The 20,373-nt window shown below is 49.1% G+C and overlaps 7 protein-coding genes across 7 annotated transcripts; 3 read left to right on the top strand and 4 right to left on the bottom strand.

Annotated features, from left to right (window-relative positions):
* Nucleotides 1–331: 331 nt before the first annotated feature.
* On the top strand, nt 332–2,307 carry FSST1_004032 (tetratricopeptide repeat protein; the record flags this gene model as incomplete). Its single annotated transcript, XM_083230168.1, has 2 exons — nt 332–502; nt 562–2,307. 2 exons carry the CDS (start codon nt 332–334, stop codon nt 2,305–2,307), a joined length of 1,917 nt encoding a protein of 638 aa, XP_083087462.1.
* An 8,136-nt stretch (nt 2,308–10,443) lies between these two features.
* On the top strand, nt 10,444–12,015 carry FSST1_004031 (uncharacterized protein; the record flags this gene model as incomplete). Its single annotated transcript, XM_083230167.1, has 3 exons — nt 10,444–10,591; nt 10,660–11,631; nt 11,684–12,015. The coding sequence occupies 3 exons, from the start codon at nt 10,444–10,446 to the stop codon at nt 12,013–12,015; spliced, it is 1,452 nt and encodes a 483-aa protein (XP_083087461.1).
* Nucleotides 12,016–13,144: 1,129 nt separating this feature from the next.
* On the top strand, nt 13,145–14,687 carry FSST1_004030 (Zn(II)2Cys6 transcription factor domain-containing protein; the record flags this gene model as incomplete). Its single annotated transcript, XM_083230165.1, has 4 exons — nt 13,145–14,185; nt 14,243–14,330; nt 14,385–14,580; nt 14,636–14,687. 4 exons carry the CDS (start codon nt 13,145–13,147, stop codon nt 14,685–14,687), a joined length of 1,377 nt encoding a protein of 458 aa, XP_083087460.1.
* A 211-nt stretch (nt 14,688–14,898) lies between these two features.
* Nucleotides 14,899–16,079, bottom strand: FSST1_004029 (chaperonin 10-like protein; the record flags this gene model as incomplete). Its single annotated transcript, XM_083230164.1, has 2 exons — nt 14,899–15,096; nt 15,147–16,079. The coding sequence occupies 2 exons, from the start codon at nt 16,077–16,079 to the stop codon at nt 14,899–14,901; spliced, it is 1,131 nt and encodes a 376-aa protein (XP_083087459.1).
* A 542-nt stretch (nt 16,080–16,621) lies between these two features.
* FSST1_004028 (uncharacterized protein) lies at nt 16,622–16,921 on the bottom strand (the record flags this gene model as incomplete). The annotated part of the gene is made up of 1 exon (XM_083230163.1): nt 16,622–16,921. The coding sequence occupies one exon, from the start codon at nt 16,919–16,921 to the stop codon at nt 16,622–16,624; it is 300 nt and encodes a 99-aa protein (XP_083087458.1).
* A 490-nt stretch (nt 16,922–17,411) lies between these two features.
* FSST1_004027 (uncharacterized protein) lies at nt 17,412–18,362 on the bottom strand (the record flags this gene model as incomplete). Its single annotated transcript, XM_083230162.1, has 1 exon — nt 17,412–18,362. One exon carries the CDS (start codon nt 18,360–18,362, stop codon nt 17,412–17,414), a length of 951 nt encoding a protein of 316 aa, XP_083087457.1.
* A 690-nt stretch (nt 18,363–19,052) lies between these two features.
* Nucleotides 19,053–19,977, bottom strand: FSST1_004026 (thioredoxin-like protein; the record flags this gene model as incomplete). Its single annotated transcript, XM_083230161.1, has 2 exons — nt 19,053–19,354; nt 19,413–19,977. 2 exons carry the CDS (start codon nt 19,975–19,977, stop codon nt 19,053–19,055), a joined length of 867 nt encoding a protein of 288 aa, XP_083087456.1.
* Nucleotides 19,978–20,373: the final 396 nt, after the last annotated feature.

Here is a 20,373-nt window from a genome sequence, read left to right as displayed (position 1 = left end):
CCGAGAAGAAAGGTCTCTTTTCGGTGAGATACCCCTGTTCTTTCCCACCCCGCAGTCACGTGCATCGTTACTCCCATCGGCAAGTGGTACCGATAAAGGCAATGAGAACGGCGGAGCCTCGGTATTTTCCCCGCCATATTCACGCAGGCATCTAGTCGGGTTTCGCTAGATCATGGTAGGAGTTGGACCAACTTCGACCTGTAAACTACGCCTCGTATTTGTTATTCTCCTCAATAAAGCAAGCATCGCCATCAATCTGAAATTTTCATCATCTCTTCCCTCGCGCCGATAATTCCGAAATTATAAAGCAATACGTATACCGCCAATCATCATGTCGTTTATGGGTGGCGCTGAATGTTCGACATCTGGAAACCCTCTTAGCCAGCTTCACAAGCATACTCAAAACGACAGGACCCTTCAGCAAGACCGCCTTGTTGGTCGAGGCCCTGGTGGACAACTCAATGGGTTTCGCAGCCAGAGCGCGAATGCGCCTCAAGATGAGGTATGCCCTTACACAGGGCTGATGAACCTATTACTAATACATATATTTTGATGCTGTAGATGATGAATGGATTTCTCAACCAGGGCCCGAGCCTTCAGCAGGAATTCCCCATGCAGCCGGGCCAGATGGGCCCTCTTAACCCAGCCCAGTCCCACATGCGAGCTAGCTCAGCGTCGCCAACATGGGCGCATGACTTCAACGGCCAGCCAGCGATGGAATCGGCTTTCCAGCCGCCTTCTGCTGCACAGGCGCATTTCAACGCTGACGAGTTTGCCCGATTCCAACAGCTTAACGCACAAGGTTCCTCGGCGAGAGCAAGCCCCATGCAGAGCAACATTTCCAGCCAGATGAACCAACAACGACCCATGATGGGGGGCATGATGAACCGACCGATGGGCTACTCTCCCATGTTCCAGCCAATGTACCAGAACCAGCAGCCTATGCAGCAACACCAACCACAGCAGCAAGATGCTAAGGGTAAGGGTCGGCTCGTGGAGCTTGATGACCACAAGTGGGAGGAGCAATTTGCTTCGATGGAGCTCCAAGACAATGCCAAGGAACAAGAAGAGGCAAATGTTGCAGAGCGTGAGCTCAATGAAATGGACAAAGGCTTAACGTCTGAAACCAATGAGTACGGTGATTTTGAATCTATTTGGAAAGGAATACAAGCTGAGACGTCTGCTGCTAGACAAGACTTTGACCAGTTCGACAGCGAATGGAACAACAATATGATGCCCGATTTCGAGGGTATGGGCGACTGGGGCCGCCTCGGTGACCCGGCCGTGGAAACCTATTTGTTCGAACAAGACAACTTCTTCCGCGATGAAAAAAACGCTTTCGAGGAGGGCGTGCACATTATGAAAGAAGGTGGCAATCTTTCTCTGGCTGCCCTGGCCTTTGAGTCCGCTGTTCAACAAAACCCCGACCACACCGAGGCCTGGGTATACTTGGGAACGGCTCAGGCACAGAACGAGAAGGAAACGGCAGCTATCCGAGCTCTTGAGCAAGCACTCAAGCAGGATCCTAACAACCTAGCAGCCTTGATGGGTTTGGCTGTATCGTATACCAACGAAGGTTACGACAGCACCGCATATCGAACCCTTGAACGATGGTTGTCAGTCAAATACCCTAATATTCTTAACCCCAAGGACCTGCATCCTCCCGCAGAAATGGGCTTCACAGACCGCCAACAGCTGCATGACAAGGTGACAAATCTTTTCATCAAGGCCGCACAGCTGAGTCCCGACGGCGAGCATATGGACCCTGACGTACAAGTTGGCCTTGGTGTTCTTTTCTACGGTGCAGAGGATTATGACAAGGCAGTCGATTGCTTCCAGTCAGCTCTTCATTCCTCGGAAGCTGGTACGTCCAACCAGCAAGAACAGCTCCATCTCCTCTGGAACCGTCTCGGCGCTACGCTGGCCAACAGCGGACGTTCCGAGGAAGCCATTGCGGCATACCAAGAGGCGCTCGCCATGGCTCCTAATTTCGTGCGCGCTCGTTACAACCTGGGTGTCAGCTGCATCAATATCCACTGCCACCACGAAGCTGCCTGTCACTTCCTGGCCGCATTGGAGATGCACAAGGCTATTGAGAAGTCGGGCCGGAGCAAAGCATACGAAATTCTGGGCGATAACGCTTCTGGGGTCGATGAGACACTTGACCGTATGTCGGCGCAGAACAGGAGCAGCACCTTATATGACACCCTCAGACGTGTCTTTACGCAGATGGGTCGGCGGGATCTGGCGGAGAAGACCATTGCGGGCGTAGATCCAGACGTGTTCAGACCAGAGTTTGAGTTTTAAGGCTGCAGGATTCTTATTTTTATTTAATGAAATGACTTACATAAAGAAGCGGTCTGTTCTGTGGAAGACAAGAGGGCAGTTATGTTATGTTTGCAGCGGGTATGTGTCAGGCAGGATATGGATCCGTTGAGATGTTGCACTTCAGAACATGCATGGTCCTGGAAGGATATTGTACAGCACAGATGCGTCATTCCTGGAGCAACGATACCCCGTGGCATACAGTTGTCTCCGGGCTCCTTCACATATGAATGCGTATTAAAATAAGACTGCAGATAATTATGTCACGTCAATTATCCCCTGGTATGACAACACCGAGGACCTATCGACATACACTGTGCCAAGAAGCGGTCACTGTTGCGTGTAGCTGCCTATAGTATGCCTGTATGCAAGGAGGGCATCTGCTGGTGGTGTTCCTTCTGGTGTATCAGTCAGTCCAGTTCGAGTTATTCTCTTTCAGTGGATACCATAGAAACGAAAAAGTACATGCTACAATGCCTTCGACCGTCTTGGCTTCGAACCTAGGAGAAGGCCGAGCAAGAAGCACGCAGTCTAGACCATGATTATTTTGGAAACGAAACTGGCGCCAATGGATTGAACCCTTGAGGCTTAAACTATTGACTAACTTCGTATAAGTCTTGACATGGCAAACAAGTGCTGGGGGAATAAGCAAAGCAAAGAAGAACATCTCGACCTCAAATTTTCACTAACAAAACCCACTTTGCTAAGCTGTTAGCGATTCAGCGAAGCTTGTTAGTCTGATGGATTATGACTCAGATGGGGTGAAAGGCAGTTTTAAGCGTCTGGATCCTCTAATGTTTCAACCTCTTGTGGGCAGTGTTATTATCCCAGTTGCCGGCCGTTGATGTTGGCAGATTTGCCCGAATCATCAGCACATTTCAAGTAAGCTTTTCTCCCTTCTTCTTTTTTCCTGGGGGAAGACACTTCGCCGATGGGGTAAACTCTCATCTCCACCTTCACAATCTCATCTCTCTCGTCGTTCTTTGCCACCAGCCGAGCTGCCGATGCAGTGTGGAGGTTGAGTAGGTTTCCGGCGAAGATCTCTCGGGTATCTTGAGATCACTGATGGCTAGTTGGCTAATTCCAGGCTGCAGGACAGGGCAGACCAAGCCGTAATGAGTAAAGTGCACTGTCGAACGCATGTCTCGCCCAAAAGAGACTCAACCCATACAGCCGCTACAGAACCAGCAAATACCGTACCGTACGGATGTGCATGCTGCTTCAGACAAGCGGCAGCGTGAAACTATTGGATTCTCTTATCCGATGTGGGAAAATGGAGCTGAAATATGCAAGGGGAAGACAAGTCGAGAGGGGGAGAGCCAAGATTTAGATTCCGAGATATTGACAGAAGCAACAGAAGAGTGAGATACAGAGTCGGTGACATTGTCTTCCAGGCACTTGGCTGACGTGATTGGGCTGGTCAAGAGACCGATATAAGTAAGTAATGACTGGGGAGGGATATGGCTCGAAATATTTTATCAAAATTCAGGTTATCGAAGATGCAACCGTGCCGGAGGGTGTCATGTTCTGGCCAGATCCTGCAGAGTTACGATATTCTCCCTTGGTGCTGAGCGCATGAGTTGCAAAAGACAGCCACCGAGTGAATAATCCGATTCGCTTGGTCTTAGTCCCACAATCTGGAGGCTCAAGTAGGTAGAACAGCGGTTGTCTTTGCTGTTTTCTTAGTGGCCATGGGAAGCATGTGGCTCCTTTGGTATATTGGTGGGGACGGAGGGCGTTGAACTATGGACTTAGGCTGTTAGGGGCTGTCGACTCGATGCGAGTGAGTGCTTGATCGAGGCGCAGGAGTGACGATATCAGCTTGTCGACCGCTGTATGTACCCGAATATATGAGACATGACTTTGTACTGTGCGGTGCGTCGTCTTAGATCCGGACAGCGGCGTAGTGGGTGTGGATGTTAATATGTGGACGGTAATTGCTATTGTTTCTCTTCTTGGTTGACGGTTGACGACATTACCGACCAGACACCGATGGACCAGTACTATAGCAAGCCCAGACATCTATCGGAAGATGAGATGCTAACGGTGAGGAACTAGTGACAGGCTTCCTGTCATCCATAGATTCGAGTTTAATGAGAGCTCCATAAACCAATCGAGGGTGTGACTCGGACGCTTCTTCATAGATCAACACCAACCGGCCGCCAGACAAGATATTGATTGATACGAGACCGGTTCAGCTGAGATGTAAAGCAACCTTGGGTTCTCACTTCAATTTCGGCATGAATGTATCAGTTGAGATGTGATATTCTGTCAATCATTGGCCATCAACCCCCTGTCCTTTTCTTAATCGGCCGAAAGTCGTCGGACTGCTGATTGACTTCATCACCCATTGTCATTGCAAGACAAATCCCACCTATCCTTGATAAGATTCTTCTTTCATCGAGTAGAGGATGAATAAATAATCCAGAAGATGACTTTGAAACACACCGTAGTTTGCAGTTCTACATTATCCATTGGTTCCAACTTTATTAGGTAGCTAGTAGTCCTTTAGTTTTTTTCAAGATTGGTAGGTTTTACCAGACGGTTGGGTCCAATACTGCACGACCCTGTCCTATTCACCATGTCCATGAGTCAATATATTTTGTAATAGAAACAGATTTGATTCCTGTTGGCGAGGGTTTAACGTCAACAAAAAGAGCGTTCGGTCCAAAGAGCCGACTCCCCGCTGTGAGTGAGGATGGAGTGTGTCAGTGGCAGTAAGCCCAGCATAAAAAGGCTCTCTCTTATTTGGTGGTAATTAACCAAGCATGCACGGGTGCTTTGAGTCCCCAAGTCTGAGGCACAGTAGCAAAGCAATGGCTCTCTTATTGTCCCGCCTCCTTGCTATCATGCAATGTGCAGGACTGAAAGAAACGCACAGAAGTCAAAAGAGCGGCAAACAGTCCGACAGAAGTGAGATTAATGAGCCATCTTTGCGCAATGATTAATTTGATTCAGTTCGGTGACGCAGTGTGTAGCCAGTGGCAAGCGAATTGACGTGATGATGCATGACTGATTGTATCACCACTGTCAAGCCAAAGAAGTGTAGTATGGCGGTATCACAATCACCATACCGGCACTTGTTGTAGTACCTGTTTTCTGGCACAGATTGCTTGTCACTGCTAGAGCGCCATCGAGATCCACCAAGGAAAACCATCGGTATTGCTAGTCTGTTGATGGGTGAAAATGCACCAAGTATCCAGACATTGTCAGCGCTGGCCTACTTAGTAACGTTAGTCTGAAGGATATTCCATACACAAGTTTAATTGGCGTGCAACATCAGGGCACCGGTTTTTTTTGATGAATGTACCATCACATCAAGGGAACTGCTAAACAGGACCTCGGCATATTCCGATGGCGCAAATGATGAAATGGCAGAACACTGACTGTACAATGTGATTACCGTTAGGTTGGGCTTCGAACTCGACTTTTATGTGCGCATAACGACACCAGAACGGTGCGGTAATATTTACAACTTGAACGCCGACCAAACCGTGTTGTCGAGAAGATGTAGAGACAATAATCGTAGAACGGATTAATCATTAGAGAAATAGTCTGCGATAAGAGGTACTGAGGCATAGAAACTTATTTTCGCCAATACCCTGTAGCTACGAGCCGACGGGAAATATGTAAGAGTAGTGATCGGCATTTTTCTTCGAGTCGTGGGCGAGAGAAAGGATCTTCAGGAGAAATCCCCCGAAAGGACAAGCAAGCCGGGCATGGTTGACATTTCAATTCGGGTTTGGCGCGAAAACCCACAGGGGATCTTTGTTCAACAGCAAAGAACAGCGTTGTACTCTGTGCTATTAGTTCAGTCGTACTACTGAACGGTACTGGTCCAGGTGAGGTACATACCCAGGTAGCCCCTTGCTTGCCCTGCCCTGCCCTGCGCTGTCCTGTCCTAGGACCGCATGCGCGCTACCTTGAGCTCATAACGCGAGGCGTGTGGGTTTCACTGATATAGATCCAAAGACGCTCGCGTGGCAGGATGAGACGAGTTATTGGTTGGTTTGACGGTCCAAACTTGGGATTACCGTGATAAGAAATGGGAGAATGGCAATTTGGCAATACTAGCAGGCTGAACTGACAGAAGGCCAGGTTGAGGTGACGAGGTGCATAGGCTGAATATTGTAGCCAGGCGGAAGCAATGCTGGAAATATTGATAATTTGATGTTGAGTTTACTGATTAACACACACAAGGCGGCTACAAGGGAGGCTAGCAGGCGGGGACAAGATGTGATACCAATAGTGATTGGTACCTCAGTACATACATAGTAGGAACAAGGAAGGAACCCTCAAAACAACTACCTACTTGGGTTAGTAGATTGTATACCCAGGCTGGCAATAACTCCAGGGAAGAAATAACAAAAGCCATTTCCTGCTTTGACTTCTTCTATAGTTCTCAGCAACTCAACTTTATCTACTTGCTCGTACTCAAGCACATTGTTTGCCCTTTCAAAAGTATAAGTAAACGCTGGGTACCTAGTACGATATGTTCCTCAGTTGCACCCATTGCTTCTGTCAACACTGCATCGCAATGAGCACCCTGGTCGATTGGCCCAGCTAACTCATCAAGATCAACGCTCCTCATCGTACCGGTTCCCCCTAGAGCCCAGAGCGGCTAGATCTTTGGCACACTGCCCGGCTACTAGCTACACCCCACACACTCACGCACGTGTCTGTCGGCAGCATAGACTCTACAAGCGCCTGCCAGACACAAGCAGCAAAGACTGACGAGCTTTTGTACCTACACAATTCCAGCCGATTGTTTCAAGGTGGTAACGTTTGGGAAATTCGAGCATGACAAGTACTGTGCGCGCAAACAGTATACCTATTTACCTACCTATCTGGGAACGACATCACCAAGCGCGAACTATCCCAGCGGGATCTACAAGGTTCGGCGTACCTGGGCTACTTTGTCTGCCACATGGCATTACGCAAGCTTCAGAATGCTCTGGGTATCTATCTCCACTGAGATGCGCATCAGGATCATCCTCTAATAGAAGAAGAAGGACGCGGGCACGGTACATGCCAATGCCGTGTACGTACGGATATTGTCTACGACACTGGGCAGAGACTTATTGGTGGACCAATCGATCTGCGGCACGTTCTGCTCTGGAAGATGATTCTCACGTGGCTGCGGAAGATCGCGCATGTGGTGCTGGGATGTTGGTCGCTCCACTTCTGGTTCGCCCAACCATGGTGGGGCCAGCTTTGGGGGCGAGGCGGGAGAAAGACAAATTGAACCAATCCCAACATGGGGTTTTTAGACCCTGGTCACTGTAGTATGACCCGGGACTGACTTCTGACAGGGTTATGGACACACTAGTGACGGCGCACGAGGCGCCCTGGCTTGGTGTAAGTCATCCCCTCACAAGATTCATTGCCGCGTTCACGTAACTACATAGTAATGGTTGACTGGTAGGCACACCAGTTAGCAGCATCGCACGGCAAACCCCAGAGAATCATGCCCAGCGGGTTCAGACCCCAGGAGAGTTCACACTACATTCTACTTCTCAACCTATGAAGCCAGGAACATGCCCAACAAGTTGGAAATACTACATAACCTTCCAATGGCCTAAATAATATCTGTCCTCTAATAAGCAATTCTGAAGCATAAAAGTTTGGTTGAACTTGGATAATGTCAGAAATCTGTAAATCAGAAGTTGCTAACAGATGTAGCTAGTGTCCCCGGCGGTTAGTGAGCAATAGGCATCCACCTATAATCGCATTCCGTATAGTGGCCGGCCGGCTGGTAAGGTAACTATTAATTCTGAACCAGGTTTACAGGGGCACTGGTTACTCTATACAAACAAAACAAAAGCGCAGGGTCGGCATTATCATGAAGCCTCGCGTTTTGCCTTCCCAACATAATTCACACTGGCACAAAGGGTGCTCCTTTGGAGTTAGACTTGTTCGTTGGCTGGCCGATCTGACTCTTTTGGTGGTTTAGCACTATTGATGCGGTACAGTCCAGCCAGCTACAGCGACGGTTCAAGCCAGCGAACTCATTGGTCAAATGGATATCTCTTCCCCGACAGGTCGTCTTGATCTATGGCTGGGCAGAACAAAGAACAGGCGTTTTGCCGCCTGTTCGTTCTGAGACGAATACTATTATAGCTGACAAGTTGTCACGACTTGAGTGGGTAGCGAATGCCGCATGGATGCTCAGACCTCGATACTCGGCAACCACATGGCATTCAATTCCACTTACGCCTCTACGATCCCCAAGCTCTCCGCACCTCCACGAGCTTTCGACAATGGCAAAAACAAGGTTTTCGGGGGGCCCAGAGGGGAATGAAGAGAGGAGATCTTGAACTTAAGGGTGGCTTCTTCTGACGCTACGTTATCCGACGGACCACTCAACAACTTGCACCCCTGCTACAGTAAGGCTTTTCAACACTCCCTACAACAGCGCCTGGAGTTCCATTATTAGACGTACTGTACTCGACCACATGGGCCGAGGCGATAGTGGGGGCTACAAGCGCCGCGAGTCGACTATACATACTTTGCACCGCGACTTGGCTTGGACGAAATCTTTGGCTTAAGCCTTGAACACTCTTTGATGCTTGCGCCATGCGATGTGCAAGAACGTTCAATTGTCTTGGTAGACAACTAAGTACCTGTTAAGACAGCGATAGGCAAGTAAACAGCGGGAAACAACCCGATAACCCAATAGTCGTAGACTGTAGCCACAGCGTTGCTTTTTATGAGGAACGACTCGTCGAAACTGCTGTTCTCCGAGGTTGTCAACTTATGTACAAAACCCCCTGAGCACGGCACGAGGTTCGGTACACAGCTTCCATAAGTACTGGTACGTACCTCAGTCTCGAAAAGCAAGGATTGCGGATTGACTTTCAAGTGCCGTAACACTGTTTCAATGGTGCCCACTGGAGGCGGATGCGACATCTACCAAGGAGCCCTATTACCTACCCAGGCTGTATGTAGATGCTGGCCTGACCTGACCTGACCTGGACGAAACCTGGAGCCAAAGCCAGCGCAAAGGCCGGCCGCTCCTTGTCTACATATAATATGCACCTGTGCTTGTCTGCTTCAGATGAATGTTCCTTTGCTCCCCTGCTTTGGGGCTGATTTTAAGCGTTGCCTACCTTATGCAAGTGCAGGGGGGCTATTTCAGCGTGCTGTGATCCATGGGATGAGAGGGTTTGAGACATGGAGGTCTACCATTTGTGCTGGGAGGGAGGGACCAGGCGGCTTTGAACGCATGTCATTTCAATATTCCTGATTTCTGACCGATTTATCATACTCTGTATAGCTTAGATGAACAATCTGCTGTCTTCCCTTCTTCTCTCATCTCTCAGTTGGCTATTGTGCTTGCAAGATCCTTTCAATCTTGGAACCATAGTGCTTTTCTCGACTCAGTTAAGTCCAGTTTAGACCAGCCTTTTCTTCCTCGCTCGTTGCAGTGCAAGTACCTAAACTGCAAGTCTCGAGTACATGCATCCACTACTAGGTTCAGCATCTATGTTCCTGCTAACTCAGGTAGAGTAGTATTTGGTGCGGGCAGGTTTAGGTACTGATGGGGCTCCAGTCTTCCCCGGGCTCTTTCTTCCCTGTAGTATAGACCTTGACTAGTGCCATCCATTCATCCCCGTCTGTCACTTTCGCCAGGGTCAGTCTCGTGTGCACTTTTCCCTCTTCAAGTCCACTTTCTTTCCTTTCTCTCACAAATTTACCTGCCATCTATCTAATCTACCCACGCATTATATCGGACCTGACCTTATTGACGTTCCCTTTGTCAATCCATCTTTGGGGCTTATGCTCTGACACGGTAGTAATTTCTTGACTTGAATCCGTCCGACCTCGCATTGTCGCGTCCGTCGTGTCAGCTGCAAACTCGACACAATTTCAGTTAGGCTCAATTGCAATCTGGGCTTTATCTTGTTGTCCGACACCTATTGCCTGGTTCCTGCGACTGTACTCCATACCGGCCTCGCCGTAAGCGCGGGCAAACAATCGAATTGTGTTAAAGTTACCGATTTTCGGCTTCGTTTCGCAGGGGACTTTGTGGAGGCTCACTTGTAACTTGATCGACTCGACTCGACTCGACTGTACGCGACATCCCTGATATCGACCGACTCTCCAACAGTCATAGTCATGGACGGCCACAACCAACAACGCCCACCTAATTCCAAGGCGGCCGGTCTCAACAACATTCTCAATAGCGACCACGCTCCAGGCCACATCCCAAACGGCCCTCCCCACACGCGGGATTCGGGGTTCTACTCCAACGGAGACGCCTCCAGTAAGCGTATGCTGCTCATTGCTGCCCGTCTAAATATCCTCGTTCTACCACTGACCAGAACTATCCAGACACATCTGCTGCCTCTTTTAATGTAAACGGTCTCAGCCCAAGCGGTTCTGGCTACCAGTCTTCGTCGCACGATAAGACCCCTTCGCCGATCACTTCCAACATGGTCCCCCAGGGAGCTATATCGCCATCAGCAACCAACATGAGCGTCGCCGCAATCGTATCCCCCAACCCGCCCGGCAGCCTCGAGCCACGTCGTGACCGACCCACGTCAATCGAATCTAACGGTACCGGTCATACAATTGGCGACACGTTGACACCAGGAATGGCTGCGCTGAGGCGGGAAAGTGTCGACAGTCGCATCAACCAAAACTTCAGTGACCTGCGTCTTGGCAACAACTCTCCCTACGCCTCCAACAATCACTCAACTAGCTCGATTCAAAACACCCTTCACAGCCAACGGAACCCCCACCACCTCTTATCTAATCGAATCTCCAATGGCTACCAACCCAACGCAGAGCGAAATCCTGAGACCAAGACTGTTAAGACGGCGCCTGCTATTACCGGACCAGCAACGGGGCACATTGCCCGAGCAGCAGAACCCACCAAGGGTCAAGCCTGGGCTTTCCCTGAAGAGGATATTCAAAGGGTCGGCGGTGATCTTACGTTCACTGACTCAAGGCGCAGCAGCGTTACTGAGTCGATCGCGAGCAGCCAGTTCACGACCGAGTCGCGCCTGCCCGCTGGTCAACTAAGACTGGAGAGTGAGTACTCTCGCATGTCCAGTGCCTCGGACTTCCTACCTGTCCATCACCACTCTATGCAACACAAGCAACTGAGTGATCTCCAGGCGGAGGAAGGGAATGGGCCTACAGGGTCACAGCCCTATAGTAGAACTCCGGAATTGAGAGTCAGCCACAAGCTCGCGGAGCGCAAGAGGAGAACGGAAATGAAGGAATTGTTTGACCAGCTTCGTGATCTTATGCCGCAGGAGCGAGGCTCCAAGGCTTCCAAGTGGGAAATATTGACAAAAGGTTAGTGATTGTGCTGTTGGAAGGAGAAATATGTTACTGACACAAGCTACAGCCATCGCCGAGCACCAGAAGCAGCAGGAACACATCAGGCTGCTCCAAAATCACTACAACTCGGCGGCAGCGGAGAATGAAATCCTCCGCCGGGAAGTTCATGGGCTGCGGGCGGAAAACGCCCAGCTTAGAGGATCTCCATCTTCAGCACCAACGCCAGCTTCTGGGCCTCCCTCTACGACTTATCAAACGGAACGTTACGCTAGCTCGAATGGGCCAGAGCTGCCACCTATCCGGTCACTGAGCAACAATATGCCCAATGGGCCAGATTCAATGACTGGTGTTCAGTACGAAAACCCCCAAAGTAATGGATATCGTCAGGAGAGATTCTGAAGTTGGTATACCCAACATCTTTTCTTCTTCTTCTTTTTATCTTTTAATTGTTTGAGCCCGGTTTACGAATGAATGACGGTAAAAGAAAAGGTTATGACAACTGGGGCAACACATCAGCCTTGGGGTTACAATTATGAAGAGTACAGACTCGGCTCAACCATCGTTGGTTTCGACTCGGTGATACCTCAAGGCATTAGACTTGCTTTAACTTTGTTTTATTTATTTCTTATATCAATGCGGCGGGCAGACCAGGGACTCATTTTTTCCTGTGTCATCATGCGCTTCAATCTTGGGATCTACAGCTTTATGGGCCCACTGCAGACTCCGATATCAGGAGTTGTCTCTTTCCTTTCTTTCTTCTTCTTTTCTTTTTGGGATGGGTAGGTCACTTAATGGTAGGCACAGGAAGGCAAGGGCCGGGTATGGTGGAACGGGCCGGAACAAATGCCCTGGGATTCTGAGCTCAAAAAGAAGGCATGGGGAACGGGAGAACGGCGTGAAGGTGTTGTAAGGCGTATATACCCATTTTGCGAGGATACGGGAAGCGATGTGCTGAAGAATAACTTGAATTATTGTGTTGTTTGAGAACAAATAAACCAGGTTTAAGACATGATTTTATGATCAGGACTCAATAATTCTGATAAAACAAGTTGAATCTGAGATATATATACATATAAAGGAATAGAAAATAATTAGAAGAAGCACTTTCACTCCTATAAACTCGGAGCCGGACTATCAATTACTGTCCGGCTGGGGATGATGTGGATGGGCCCCGGGAAGCGGAAACCTGAGCGGAGTAGGAGTTGCGGAGTTGCGGAGTTTGCAAAGGCCCCGTACAAGAAAAGTCCCCGATTTGGTCTGCGAGACGAGATGGTAAGTGCAAGTGCTTACTGAGATGAAGTCTCTAGTGTAAGCCATATCTACATTAGTACTAACAAAAGAGGCCCTTTTTCTGCACTTTAATTATTAGTTGTACTGTATTTCAAGTTTCCATTGTTGGCCTGCGAAGTCGAGATTCCTCTTTTCTTTCTCCGACCTTGTCAAGAACAAGTCCGTCGGAATTGTTCAAGTCTCTCCGCTCTTCTCATTCTGCTTTCTTACACTTCACTCACACTTTGACATATATACCATGGATTCATTCAGCCCATTGACTGCCCGCAAGATGGACAGAGCAGCTGCTTCAAGACAAAAGAGCTGCAATGCCTGCGTGAGAGGGAAGCGCAAGTGCGACAAGAAGACGCCCCGGTGCACCCGTTGTGCGGCAAAAGGCCTCGACTGCGTTTATCAGAGGTTGCCGCCAGGTGCAAGCTTCCACGACGACGATATATGCATCGCGGACTCCTTGAATGACGTCCCTGACTTTGATATGGGCTTTGATATAAACAACTTAGGAGGAACAGCAACACATTCTAGCGCCAGCAACACCTCACCAGACAGCCTTGACAGAGTCACCACCACCTCGACGATAGATCTCGACTCTCCCCTTGACTTCTCCATCATAGACCATCTCATGGCCAACGACACATCTGTTGGTTCTGAGCTATGGAGTCTGGGTGACTATGGCATCAGCAGCAACAACAACAACAACAACAAGCTGGGCATACCTTCCATACCATCTATGCCCACAACACAGGTCGTCATTCGTGATCTAGCTATTTTTGAAAGCATAGAACCCTGCATGTCAGATTTCAACCCCCTGGATGTGTATGATCCTCGCTCTCGAGTCGGATACACCGTCGATGCCATTACCAATCTATACCGCGACTTTGCAAAGACCCGCCGTCTCCCCTTTATTCATCCTCGTCTCTACGGCTCCAACCTCCCAAAGACACTAATGGCAGCCTTCTCAGTGGCATCCGCGTACTCTGCACGCACGCCAGAGAACAAGGGATGGGTTTTCAAGCTCATCGCTGACATGGCCAAGGACATCCACCGCGAGGGCGAGGGCGCTTCAACGCCGGCGGAGAAGTTGGCTAGGGTACAGGCCATGGTTGTGCTGGACTCCATACGTATGTTTGACGGCGACGTGACGATGAGGGCAACGAGCGAACGTGAGATGTCACAGTTTATGGCATGGATGTTTGCGCTTAAGGAGCTCGAGGAAGAGCTGAAAATTGGGGACGAGCCAGCTACTACCATATTGAAGGAGTCGCCACCAGAAAGCTGGGAGGTAAGTTGTTGGACGAGGTTCACTTTGCATGCAGGGTATTTGCTAATATTTTCATAGGCTTGGTTACTTGCCGAAAGCATACGCCGAACTATCGTCATGGCATTTGCTTTCGTATGCATGGTCAGTATACTCAAATCCAATGAGCGTATGCCAACCAACCTTTCCATGTCGCACGAGGCCTAAACTAACTCTTCCATAGCGCCTTGTGAAATCATGGCACCGAACTTTCAGTTCACAGCCTCGAAATACCTATGGGAGGCCGACTCTTCCATGGCTTTCTTCCGTGCGTGGCAAACAAAGCCGCAGTACCCGGTGCGGAACCTTGACTTCAAGGGTATCTGGATGCATGCGCAGCCAGAGGATGTCGACGAGTTTACAAAACTAATGCTAACTGCGTGAGTAACCTTGTTTTTGTCCTGGGTATGTTGATTATGGCTGACTGTCGAATAGCCAAATGGGCCCTGAAGCTATTGACCACTTCATGGTTGGCCGTGTGTACTAAAATCAACAAACATATTGGTACAATTATGCAATACTGATCACGTACTCTGGAATCTCTCTCTTGAGCTTGATGGGAGCTTTTATGATATCACGGAGCAGGGTTGGCTTAGGAACAAATTGACTGCCGAGAGCTGGTAATTATTCGAGGGATATAATGATGAAACGGTCATGAGCGCTATTAAACAAATCCTTGGATTGCATTTGTTTGAAACTTATACATCTTCCTCGGTGATTCTCCAGATGAGCCTTTCACCACTGACCTCTCTGTTTCTCAAGATATCAACTGCTTTTTGAGCCCTCTCAACAGCTGACGATCCTTCCACAACACGATATCTGTTAGGTGTAATGACGCCGTCCTTGAGGAGTTTGGGTACGATCTCTGGTTGCAGATTTTGCTTGAAGTACTCATTCTGTTTCCAGTTAGAGACGCACGTTTGTGAAAGCGGCCAGGGTGACTTACAGAAAGATAAAAATGAGTACGAACACCTCGGACTTCAACGCCATCAGCCCATTCTCCAATCAGGACCTTGCCGACATCCATCTCGTATTCTGGCTCCTCATCCACAGTGGCATCTTTGAGGATAACAGGAAGCATAACTGCCACAATGCTGCCGGGTTGAGCAATCCTTGTCAAGGGCCTCAGGGTGCCCTCGAGTGAACCGATACAGTCAATGATGTAGGGCAGCTTAGGCCCTGGCTTGTTCTCGACGGACTTGAGGATCTGATCGACAACATCGTCCCTGCGATAAGCAAAAGTCCGAGTCGCGCCGATGCCTCGAAGATAATCGTGCTGCTTTTGGCTGGCAACAGCGAGGAGATTCTTAAAGCCCCAGTGTTTGAGGACCTGGAGAGCATACATGCCCACGCTGCTGGAAGCACCCCAGATGAGAATCGGGCTATCGGCTTGCTCAGGAGTGTAATTCTCAGGCACAGGACAGGGAAGCTCCAATTCCAAATCTGCAGTAAGAGTGTGGAATACGGTGACTAGGTTTACCGAGACTGTCACAGCGTCTTGATATGAGATGTTGTCTGGTATTTTTGAGGCGAGATACGCAGGAATAGTGATGTACTCCTGGTGGTTCGCCTCCTTCCCACCATGAAACGCAAAAGCTACGACCCGATCGCCGATACTCAAGCCCTTGAGATCACCACCATCTCCAACAGCGACGACTTTTCCAGCAGCGCCACCGCTTCCCATCTGAGATGGGTACTCTGGGATGAGAAGACCGCCATCAGCTCGGTGAAGATCGAGGGGCGTTGAAGAAGTCCAGGCGACACGGACGAGGACTTCTCCTGGTGATGGAAGATGAACTGGGACGGTTTGGGATGTGAAGGGTTTGCGTTTCGCAGGGAGGACTATAGCTTGTTGAGTTGAGGGGATAGAAGAAGACATGATGAACTGCAGGTAGGGTATGTATAAGTGAGATTGTGATTAGATTGACAATATGCTAACATTCGGTCGTTAAACAGGCCTATATATATGTTTCCTAGATTACCATTTGAAGCCTGTATACAGAAATACATTCTGGTATAATTCATGTCCTTATTATTAACAATTTCGAGATTTGTCATACGGAGCTCCGTGGAGTATTTATGGACTTGGCCCCACCCGACTACATATGATCTCATAACTTCTACAAAAGGAAAATCTATAAATAAAGGCTTCTTGATTCAGAAAAGGGGAGGGACAGAATAGAAACTTCTATTGACTTGGAGCACAAGATGAAGACACAACAGTCGAGGTGGTCTGATGTGAGACGATGAAGAATGATGGACATAGAGCACAGTAATACCATGTACGAAAGCAAATATTCGCCTCATATCACCAGCGCAGTACCAAGTAAAAGTAAAGATAAAATAAAGTAAAGTAAAGATATCACATTGCATTATCACTATTGGTACATAATCCAAACTCCAGGCCATTTGATTTCCCCCTTAGACAGTCGTAGAACCCATTAGAACCGTACCGGAGGCAGGCCCAACATCGACATGCTTTTGCGTCGCATTGCCGCTCTTCAAATCATCTCTTGTAGTCGGTGGACGTCCGAGATCAGTGACAACGTTGCGGACTCTTTGTCGCATGCTCTTGCGTTGTTGCGTTGAATCATTGATCGTCGAGGTGTCTATTTCGGCTTTTGTCGGTGAGTCTGAGATTGAGACTTGGACTTCTTTGGAGAAGACGGTTGATCCTGAGAGGATAGAGGCCGTGTCTGAGCTCGAGGTAGGACGTTCCATTGTATTTTATTGTTGCAGATGATATGCTTTTAGATATAAATGGTTTATGGATGGAAAATGGAGTAAAGATGAGAGACGGGGGGGGGAACAGGGCGAGAGCAGTCCCTACCTAGATATATGAACGAATTGCTGCTCTATCTCTTTAGAGGCATGCACCTCTTTTTCAGCTCTGGGGTCTGAGTTGGGCCTAGATTTCTATGTCCACCTAGATAGATAGTAGGTAGTGGTAACCCCGCGTTATCAAGGCCTGTACTGTAATAAGTGCAGAAGATGCGCCCGCTTTCCAATTAACCTTATTTAACATGTTCCACTTATCTCTCAGACTGTAATAATCATAATCATGTCTAAATACCAATAACAACTCAATCTTACTAAGGCTCACAGAGCAGAGACATGTTTCCCTTATCGTATTATATTATCTGCTCTACGAGCCTTGCCAAACCGATGTACCCTCCCATTCTCGATAGCCTACAAATATGGTCATCTATCATCATAAGTAACCATATCCACAACTCTCCGCATCGACAGTCGAATCAGCCTCCACCGTATGGTACCAAATCGGCGTCGAAACATCCAAATGCAGCGGCTGGAACTCCTGTAACTCACCCTCTATCAGACCCTCAATCTTACTATCACCACAACCCTCACTTCTAAATGCCTCCCTCACACTGACAATGTCCCATGGCCCGCAATCATAGTCGTCATCGTCATCGCCCTGTCTGTAAAACTCAACCACCACGTTCGTTTCTTCCAAAAGCCGCGAGACCTTCTCCTTGCATACTTCCATCTGATGCAATTCACGCGCTTTGTCCCAGCTTACTCGGTACCATGTAGTGTAGTTTTCCCTGCGACAAATCGTGCTGTGCACCATGTCGTACAATTGGCCCATAGTGAGGCCCTTGAGAGGAGGTCTTGGGTCGATTTGTGTAGTGTAGACTTCATGGAACCAGATGTCAACGACGTCGAGCCGCAAATATCCCAAAGATGGCGGCGGCGGTTGAGATACAAGCATCCGTCGCCAGCTGGAATTGCCCCTAACCAAGCTCTCAAGACTCTTCGACTTTTCCAATGTCAAGCTTCCCGCTGTGCCTTGTTTTGCAATCGCGCCCTCGGGAGCCCAGGGTAGTCGGAGAAACGAATCTGCTCTTCGAAGGTATGTATGCTTGCGGTCGATATCGAAGAAGCACCTCCCAAACTTCTCAACTAGCAGTGGATTGAGTGTAAATGACTCGGGTCGTTCAGTCTCAGCTGGAGGCAGAGGTTGGAAGAACAGCGCTCGCTGAATCCTCGGTGAGCCTGCTATCGTCGTGGCCCAGTAACGACATACACGGGATGCAGAGACGAGTAGTGTTTTCATGTCGAGGTGCAAGAGAATCAACTCCAGCAGCTCTGCGACGAAGACAACCCCATCTATATCAATTGGCGTGCTCCATCGTGCCATTGAGTTCTTGGCTGTTTGATAATGATAAAATTCGATGCAATCAAGGCAGGTTGAAGTTGGGTAAGGTTATTAACAGATGATGCATGTATAGTACAAAATAGGCAGATTAGCCTCTTGTGAGGGGAGTTGACTAAGACTATCTAGTACTCCGTAGTCATGATACTATCATTCTGGTGCCTAGATAGCCAATTAGGAAAATCATATGCCAACTGGCTGCGAATGCTACCTCGGCTGGTGGCAGCCAAGCTTATGTATGTGTTTGGCTTGCCGTGTGTGAGCGTTATGAAAATTTCGAATGTCGAGTGGTATATATCGAATTCAATCCGCCTTTTACTTTTACAATTATGGTTTATACGGCAGAAGATTAATAGTGCGAGTCTGTGCGTATAGAGAGAGGTATATATATCTGACAATCATTAGCTTAGCTATAGTGTACACCAACATCATCGACCTTTCCGCCATGTCAACCGCAGAATCACCAGTAGCCTATGCCCCTTCTTAACGACACGAAACAAAAGGAATTCCCAAGCGCCCAGACTCCAATTGCGCTGTCAAAAGCCCCGAACGATAGCCCGTCCATACCCAACCCTGTAGTAGATCCTCATACAGAAGCCCGATGCGGATCAAACAGGCCATGAAGGAGTATATAAAGAAGGAAAAGAAAAGAGAATGCGCTGCGTATGCGCTGAATTACTTGGTTCGTACCGTAACCTCGACGCGCTTGTTTCCGAGGTCGACAATCTTGCCTACGAGATTGCCTGCGTGGTCCATCTCGGATATGTCGTCGGCACCACCCAGGCTCACACCGTTGACCATGATATTGGGGACAGTCCTTCGTTTGGTCGTTTCGAGCAATTGGTCCTGTAGGGCTGAGCCTTGAGGGTGGACGTCAAGTTCGACAATGTAGGGCTCGGGAGTAATGGAGTACTTTTCAATCAAAATGGCTTTGGCTCGTTTCGAGAAGGGACAGTAGGTCTTGGAGAAGATGATAACTATAGAGCGGTCGGTCAGTAAGCTGTGCTTGTCATTCGCTGCTTGTTTTTAACGTACCGGGTGACTTCTTGAGGATAGAATCAAGCTCTGCGCGAGCCTCAAGCTCCTCCTTGGTCCTTGTCTCTGCCACAGGCTTCTTGTCAGCGGCAGCACCACCAGCAGCACCACCAGGAGCAACGGCGGCAGCGCCCTGCTCTCCAGCTGCTGGATTGGGAATCTTGTCCTTGTTCTGTCCCTCGGCAGAACTTCCGACGCCCACGACTTTCTTAGGGGGATCTGGTCGCAGACCACCCTTCTCATTCGCCTTGCCCTTGGCCTCTGCCTCAGCAGCCTTGAGACGTTGCTGCATCTCCGCGGCCATCTTTTTGTCCTCCTCATCGATATCACCGTCCCCGTCCTTGTCGTTGTGTGTTGATCCAGCCTTCTCGCCAGTGGCAAAGTCCACGATGGGAGCAGGCATCTCGTTTGCGCTCATGGCATTTTGGGTCTTCTTGATAAATTCTTGGCCGGTAGATGTTTCAGCATCGTGGTGACCGTCAAAGCCAGAGGTGTAGAAAAGAATGAAGATGAAGGTGCCGATTGTCGCCAGGATCAGTAGGCGTACTCGGCGTGGAGAAGGCATCGCGGGTGGGATGGGAACGAAGATCGTTCACAGGACAGGACCAGGGTGGATGCGCTAAAGAGCGAGCTCTGCTCTGGCCTAACGTAGAGCTCTTGAGGTCGCGCGACGGATTCAGATCGAGTTTGGCGGGTTTCAACGACAGTCGAAAGAATGGAAAGAACGGAAAGGACAGTGAGAACGGGTATCGTATCGGTCGGTCGGGGCGTTGAACCGAGGGCGGTTTGATGGAGAACAAAAGAAGAGACCAGTCTTGCCAGCCAAAGGGACAGGGACAGACCAGACTGAAGGGAGAACCGACAGCTCCAATTCCAGTGGAGGGTTCAGGTAGGTCGTTGGAGCCAATCAGAGTGACTATACAGAGATAAGATGGTATAACATGTCACCATGACTGTGTAT

The sequence above is a fragment of the Fusarium sambucinum genome, chromosome I, assembly GCF_050947815.1.
Source record: "Fusarium sambucinum isolate potato_lamoka chromosome I, whole genome shotgun sequence".
Lineage (NCBI taxonomy): Eukaryota > Fungi > Ascomycota > Sordariomycetes > Hypocreales > Nectriaceae > Fusarium > Fusarium sambucinum.
Note: the sequence above shows the minus strand (reverse complement) of the source record. Positions and strands in the feature narration are given on the sequence as shown.